This window comes from Nicotiana tabacum, chromosome 22 (genome assembly GCF_000715075.1).
Source record: "Nicotiana tabacum cultivar K326 chromosome 22, ASM71507v2, whole genome shotgun sequence".
Taxonomy (NCBI): Eukaryota; Viridiplantae; Streptophyta; class Magnoliopsida; order Solanales; family Solanaceae; genus Nicotiana; species Nicotiana tabacum.
The window spans coordinates 172387392-172395791 of NC_134101.1; the positions used below are offsets into that span (position 1 = coordinate 172387392).

General features: G+C 41.2%; 1 protein-coding gene across 1 annotated transcript; it reads left to right on the forward strand.

Moving 5' to 3' along the window:
- The first annotated feature begins 754 nt into the window (after positions 1-754).
- On the forward strand, positions 755-4410 carry LOC142176158 (uncharacterized). The gene is made up of 2 exons (XM_075243242.1): positions 755-1034; positions 4136-4410. Exons 1-2 carry the CDS (start codon positions 755-757, stop codon positions 4408-4410), a joined length of 555 nt encoding a protein of 184 aa, XP_075099343.1.
- The last annotated feature ends 3990 nt before the right edge of the window (positions 4411-8400 follow it).

Genomic DNA, 8400 nt, shown 5'->3' on the forward strand with positions numbered 1-8400 from the left:
CCTCACTTCATTTCGGGGTCATGTATCTCTTGTCCTAGTATCTTGTGTTTGAGGTATAGCCGGGACCTTGTTGCTGGCACTGTCATAGTACTTTTTGTATCTATTAGAGGCTCTGTAGACATAGTGTGGGTTGTATATTGGTGCTGGGAAAGCCAAACAAGTTATGTTGTGTTTGAATCACTTGTTCCGCTTCAAACTATGAAAATGTGTGTATTTTGAGACTTAAAATGAAGTAACTAATGCTAATGAATCAGTGTTGGATTTGTGATCTCCTTATTGTCTAATTAATGAATATATATCTTCTCTTTATTCATAAGTGATTTTGGGTAGAAGGAAATCTAACAGGCTTGCTCGGCCGGGTTATCTCGGTTGAACGCCGGTCGTGCTCCCCGAGGTCAGGGTGTGACAAACTTGGTATTAGAGCCTAAGATTTTAAAGTATCCTAGGATATCTCAGAGTCGTGTCTAGTAGAGTTCTTCTTATCGGTATGTTGTTGAACACATCTATAATTATGAGGCTACTTGGGCATTTAGGAATAACACCCTTCTTTGATGTTCTAGATCGTGCGATAAAATTGATTGTAAGATTGTTCCTCCTTTAACTCGTGCACTGCTCTAACTTTCAGTATATGGCGCCTAAGAAGAAGGCAAGAACTAGCTAGAGAGCCAATGTCACCCCAGGAGTGACAGCTAATTCTATACTTGATGATGTAGGTGAGCACCCGAGGGGTGAGGATGGTCCCGCAACTACTACAATGCCTGATTCTACTACTCCTGCTCAGACTACACCAGTTTTTACACCTACTAAGGGTGCAACGATTTCTCCAACTGATATTCTAGTTCCACCTACAGCATCAGCTTCTGATCCCAGTGTTTTTGATGGGGACCTTAGGGGAGCCATACAGATGTTGGCTCAAATAATGGCTTTCGAGGCCCAGAGATTGAATATTGAACCTACTTCTTCCACCCAGCAAGGGGATTCTACTAGTTTCAGGGTAAACAAGTTTCTTCAGTTAGATCCTCCAGTGTTCACAGGTACTAACCCCGAGGAGGACCCTCAGGACTTTATCGGTAAGATGCACAAGACTCTCCGAGTTATGCGTGCTACTGAGCCGGAAGAAGTGGAGTTGGCCTCCTAGCACCTGAAAGAGGTAGTATATTCTTAGTTTGAGCTGTGGGAGGAGTTTTGTGAGGAGGGGAGCCCTTCGGCGAGGTGGAGTGAGTTTATTGATGCTTTCATCGATCATTTATTGCTTGCCGATACAAAGGCTGCATGTGCCACTAAGTTTGAAAGCCTGGGGAAAGGTAGCCTGAGTGTGTAGGAGTACCATATGAGATTCACATGCCTGTCCAAGTATGATGTTTACATGTTGCGCATTATGGAGGCTAGAGTGCACCGATTTGTGCAGGGCCTTAGCCCCTTGGTTATTAATGAGGTCGCTATAGCTACCTTTAATTTTGATATGAACTATGGGAAGATGGTGGCATTTGCTAAAGCCACATAGACCCGCAAATTGAAGAATAGAATAGAGCGAGAGGGTAGCAATAAGGCCTGATCTGCGGGCAACTTTGTTGGTTCTTCTAGTAATGGTGGTGATAGGTCAACATTCAGAGGAGGGTCATTAGGGCCATCCTACTCCTTTGCTCAGTTTTCGGTTAGTGCACCATCATCAGGTCTTGGTCAGCAACAGTGGAGTCATTTCAGGCCCAGTCAAGGCAACAGGGGATCCTACTAGTAGGGTCGGCCTGGAGGGAGATTCCAGCAGCAGCAGAGGCCCCCATTCCATATGTATGGGAAGATGCACTTGGGAATCTTCTACATGGACCTACCCATATGCTACGGGTGCAGATTGAGGGGTCACATTCAGAGGGATTGTCATTCATCCAGCTAGAGTGTGGGCAGGGGCATGATACATCCATCCAGTTCTATAGCGACTATATCCGTAACACCTACTCCATCCTGAGGCACTCCAGCACCCGTAGGGCGCGGTGTAGCTAGGGTTGGAGCACAGGTTTCGGGAGAATCCAACCATTTTTATGCTATGATGCATCACCAAAGTTCTGAGGCTTCTCCAGATGTTGTCACAGGTATATTGACTATCCAATCTCATGATGTATATGCTCTTATTGATCCTAGATCCATTTTGTCATATGTCACTCCTTATGTTGCTATGGAATTTGGGATAGAACCGGAACAACTTCATGAGCCATTCTCTATATCTACTCCAATTGGTAAGTATATTGTGGTCACACGAGTTTATAGGGATTATATTATCATGGTACGTAATCGGGACACCATGGCTGATCTCATTAAGTTGGGGATGGTTGATTTTGATGTAATAATAGGAATGGACTAGCTTTATTCATGTTTTGCCAAGCTTGATTGCCAAACCAGAACCATTAGGTTTGAATTTCTAAATGAGCCAGTTATTGAATTGAAGGGGGATGATGTGGTGCCGAAGGGTAGGTTTGTTTCTTACCTTAAGGCCACAATGATAATTGGCAAGGGTATATTTACCGTTTGGTCCGGGTTATGGACACCGACACTGAGGCACCTACACTTGAGTCTGTGCTAGTTGTGAATGAATTTTCGGAGGTCCTTCCTGAAAAACTCCCTGGGATCCCACCAGACAGGGAGATTGATTTTGGAATTGATGTGATGCCAGGCACGCAACCTATATCTATTCCTCCCTATAGAATGGCACCGACAGAATTGAAGGAACTAAAGGAACAATTGAGGGATTTGTTAGAGAAGAGTTTTATCCGGCCAAGTGTGTCTCCTTGGAGCATACCAATTCTCTTTGTAAAGAAGAAGGATGGGTCACTAAAAATATGTATCGACTATCGGCACCTCAACAAGGTCACAATCAAGAATAAGTACCCACTACCAGGGATAGATGACTTGTTTGATCAATTGCAGGGTGCTAGGTATTTCTCCAAGATTAATTTAAGATTTAGGTATCACCAATTTAAGATCAGGGGGCAATATGTTCTGAAAATAGTTTTCAGGACCCGATATGGGCACTTTGAATTTCTGGTGATGTCTTTTGGGCTAATAAATGTCCCGGCAGCTTTCATGGGTCTTATGAGTTGAGTCTTCAAGACTTTTCTTGACTCCTTTGTGATAGTGTTCATTGATGATATTCTTTTATATTCACGAAGTCGAGAGGACCATGTTGATCATCTCAGGGTAGTTCGGAAAACCCTATAGCAGCATAAGTTATATGCGAAGTTTTCAAAGTGAGAAGTTTAGCTTGAATCTATCACATTCTTGGGTCATGTCGTCTCTAGTGAAGGAATTAAGGCTGATCCTTAGAGGATTGCAGTTGTGAAGAATTGGTTGAGGCCTACAACTCCAATAGAGATTCGCATTTTCTTAGGCTTAGTTGGGTATTACAGAAAGTTTGTAGAGGGATTTTCTACTCTTGCCTCTCCATTGACTAAATTGACGTAGAAGGCAATTAAGTTCCAATGGTCAGATTATTGCGAAAAGAGCTTCCAAGAGTTGAAATCAAGATTGACTACGACATCGGTGTTGACCCTACCAGAGGGTACATATGATTTTTTAGTATATTATGATACTTCGAGAATCGGACTTGGGTGTGTATTGATGCAATGCGGCAAGGTGATCGCTTATGTTTCTAGGCAACTCAAAAATCATGAGAAAAACTATCCAACACATGACTTAGAGCTTGCGGTGGTGGTTTTTGCATTGAAGATTTGGCGTCATTATTTATGTGGGGTCTCACAGACCATAAGAGTGTTCAATACATTTTCAAATAAAAGGAATTAAATTTGAGGCAGAGAAGATGGCTTGAGTTACTCAAGGATTACGACATCGATATCCTATATCATCCAGGGAAGGCTATGTTGTGGCGGATGCTCTTAGCCAAAAATCTATTGGCAATTTGGCTCACTTGGAGGCATATCAAAGGTCGTTGCCCAAGGAGGTTCATCGGCTAGCTAGTTTGGGAGTTCGTCTTGTGGACTGTAGTGAAGGAGGGGTGATTGTACAAAATTGGGTTGAGTCATCACTTGTTGTGGAAGTCAAGGAGAAGCAATAAAACGACCCATTGTTGCTACAGTTGAAGGAGGGGATTCATAAACATAAGACCATGGTTTTTCTTTTGGAATAGATGATGGTACATTAAGTTACCAAGGGCGATTATGTGTTCCAGACGTAGATAGTCTCCGGGAAAGAATCATGATCGAGGCTCATCATTCCATGTATTCTGTGCACCTAGGTTCCATAAAGATATCTCATGATCTTAAGGAAGTCTACTGCTGGAATTATATGAAGAGGAATGTAGCAGACTTTGTGGCAAAATGTTCAAATTGTAAGCAAGTGAAGGCCAAACACCAAAGGCTTGGTGGGTTGGCACAGAACATAGAAATCCCAATGTGGAAGTAGGAGATGATCAGTATGGACTTTGTGGTAGGACTACCTCGCACCCCTCGTAAGTTTAACGTGACTTGGGTGATTGTAGATCGACTCACAAAATTAGCACACTTCTTGCCAGTTAAGGCTACCAACACAACAGAACAATATGCTCAATTGTATATCAAGGAAATAGTCAGGTTGCATGGAACTCTAGTTTCTATCATTTCTGATCGGGGGGCTTAGTGGTTTGGGCACTCAGGTGAATCTTAGTACACCTTTCATCCATAGACCGATGGGCAGGCAGAGCGGACTATTCAGATGCTTGAGGATATGTTGCGCACTTGTGTTCTTTATTTCAAAGGTAGCTGGGACGATCATTTGCCATTTATAGAATTTTCCTACAACAATAGTTATCATGCTAGCATTCAGATGGCACCGTTCGAGGCTTTATATGGTAGGAGATGTAGATCTCCTATTGGGTGTTTCGAGATTGGAGAAGCAATGTTCATAGGACCGAACCTCACTTATCTTGCTATGGAGAAGATTAAGATCATTAAGGAGCAGTTGAAAACTAATCAAAGTCGTCAGAAGTCCTATTCAGATGTTCGTCATAGGGATTTGCAGTTCAAAGAAGATGATTGGGTATTCTTGAAGGTTCCCCCATGAAGGGTATAATGCATTTTTTAATAAAGGGAAATTGAGTCTGAGGTATATCGGACCATAAAGAATCATTCAGAGGATTGGTCAGGTGGCGTACAATCTTAAGCTACCACTTGAGATGTCATCAGTGCACCCGATATTTCATGTATCTATGTTGAAGAAGGTAGTTGGAGACCTAGAACTCATTGATCCGGTTGAGACTATTGAGGTTAATGAGGAATTGAGTTATGAAGAGATTCTAGTTTCTATTATTGATCGGCAAGTTCGAAAGTTGAGAAATAAATAAATTGCCTCCGTGAAAGTGCTATGGCAAAACCAACAGGTTGAAGAGGCTTCTTAAGAGGTCGAGGAAGAAATGAAGAAGAAGTACCCTCATTTGTTTAAATAGCTATGTGATCATTTCCACGAAATTGTTCCCTATGAATTATGTATCACTTGTACGGTTTATGCTAAGGGTGTTCATTTCTGGTAATATATTTCCTATGAGGCCATGGTTGGTATTGTTTTTATGTTATGTTGCATCATTTGATTATGTATATGTTGTTAGGATTGGTTTGTGGGAGTCGCTGGCAGGTGGATAGGCCCAATTATAGGGGAAACTCTGGCAAAATTTTTGTAAATTTAGGAAGTTAGCCAAAAGTTGGAACTGATGGTGTGTAAAGTAATAGTTGAGCCACATTTGATGCTAATGACATATTTTGACCCTCACTCTAGGACGAATGATCCTAAGCAAGGGAGGATGTAAGGCCCCATAAAATTTCACCTAGAACTCGAGGTTTCATGCTGTAGAGGTAGGCTAATGTGTTTGAGGATCCTACAAATTCAGCAAGCCACGGTAAGGACTTTTGGGTTGTATAGTGCTTGGGGAGTTGAAGAAAAGATTATGGCAAAACATGGCATTTCTGCAGTCTATTATGCATGCAGAACTGATCTGCGGACCGCAGATCTGCCACTGAGTGAAGAAGAGAAATGGGCAAATTTTGGAAGTTATTTTGCGGTCAATTATGCAACCGTAGAGTCGTTTCATGTGTCGCATATTTGTTGTAGAACCAGGATGAGAAATTTTAGAAGGGAGGTTCTGCGGTCCATTCTACGAGCGCAGAATTGGTCTGCAGACCACAGACCTGTCACATACATGCACACAAGAGCCTAGTTCCGGAGGAACATTTGGCGGTCCATTTTGCGAAGAGCAGAAGTGTTATGTGAGCAGATCTACATCGGGGCTTTATTTTTCTAATTTTACAACTTAAACCCATTTCGTTTTATTTAGCCATAGGGGGTCATTTTTTAAGGGTTATCTGATATTTTAGAGAGAGGAGAGAGCTATTCTAGAGACTGAAAAAGGAGGACTCAAGGATTTCACTACTCAACTTTGATCAAGCCTTGGAATTTTACCAAGAGGAACTTTCTAGGGTTTCAAAAAGGTAAGATATTCTTTCCCCAATTCTCAAATTTCGGATTTGGGTTGATTATGGGTGATGAGGTAGATTTGTCACTTGCATGAGATGATAGGGTTGTGGGAAAGTTGTTGGACAACCTTGGGTGGTTTTGGTGAAGAATTGGTGGTGGGGTGAAGGAAATCTTGTAGAAGAACCTTGTAGCTAATTTGCACACATAGTGTTTGATCAAATGCTCAAATGAGCTGGGACCTTGAACTTTATCCTAATTATGCTTTAGTTTTGTTATATTTCTAGATAGATCGAAGTTGCTAAGATTTTCGGAACATTGTAGTAATTTAAGGAAGCTCAAAGCGAGGTATGTTGGGTAAACTTCTCTCTTAGAATTTAATCCCATGGTGTTCTTGTAACTCATGAGTTATTAATTATAAATTGGTTATTCCGAATAAGCTTGTGCTAAAAGGTATATGCTCAATATCTATTCCAATTGCTTTTGTCATGTTATGTGATCATTTGAGAATGTGTTCAAAGTATTGGCTGTGTAATAAAAATGTTATGACTTCAAGTCGAGTTCAAATGAAAGTTATTATGCCAAATTGTGTGAGAAATCTCTATGCCCCTAAGACTCTTATTTGCTCACATGTGTATGTAAAGTCTTGATTTGAAAAACCTTATTATGGATGATCCATGATGATGTTTGAAAGCGATAGAGGTGATCATGGAATATGAAATACGGCCAATGCGCCAAAAATGATATTGCATTTGGGGCTGCTAGTGCCAATGAAATGAAGAGATGTGTAAAAGATTATGAAATGAGCTGAAAGTCCTTTATTTAATAAACATTCTTGGGAGTATTGTTAGTCTCCGAGGAAGGTTAGGTTGAAATAAAATAACCCTAAAACTACACGTGTCGGTATAGGAATAGATTGTGATTATTCCCCTTGCTTGGGATGAGATTTATGTTATGAGATTATTCCCCTTAATTGGTATGAGATGATTGCTAGAAAAGGGTAATATAGATCCATACGGCATTATGGTGAGACAGCCTAGCCGATCGGGTCGAGATCGGACGCCATACCAACACATGGAGGTAATTGTGCTTGAGTTTGTGATTGAGATAATGATTGTGAATGTGGTTGATGTCTTTGGGTGAGACGGCCTAGCCGATCGGGCCGTGGTCGGATTCCGTGCTAAAATCACGGTGGTATATCGATGCTTTGATCTCCCAAACTAAAATATGCAAATTTACTTGAAAACTTATCTTGCCCCTATCTTGATGTTTTGACACTGTTTGAGGCTTTCATTGATACTATGACTGTTCTTACTTGCACCATTGCTCGTTCTATTGAGAGGGTGTTTAGTCAAACATACTAGTACTATTCTATATGTACTAACGTCCCTTTTGTTGGGTGTGCTGCATCTTTAATGGATGCAGGTGGTTCCACAGTAGGTGGTGTTGATCAGTGATAGCAGTGCACCCTCTTCCTAGCTGATTTGGTGAGCCTCACTTCATTTCGGGGTCATGTATCTTTTATTCCTAGTATCTTGTGTTTGAGGTATAGCTGGGACCTTGTTGTTGGCACTGTCATAGTACTTTTTGTATTTTTTAGAGGCTTAGTAGACATAGTATGGGTTGTATATTGGGCGAACCAGTCCAGAATAGCATGATAGGGCGATAACCAGTCCATGCCCGAGATGACACCAAAATCTACCATATTGACTAATAATAGACCAACTCTGGTCTCAAAACCAACAATAACAACCAAACACGACTGATACACATTGTTCATAAAAATAGAATCTCCTACAGGCATGGACACATATATAGGAGAACTTAAAGAATCATGAGATATGCCCAAATATGGAGCAAAGTAAAATGATACATATGAGTAAGTGAAGCCTGGATCAACAAATAATGATGCATCTTTATGACAAATTGGAACAATACATATGATAACTGCGC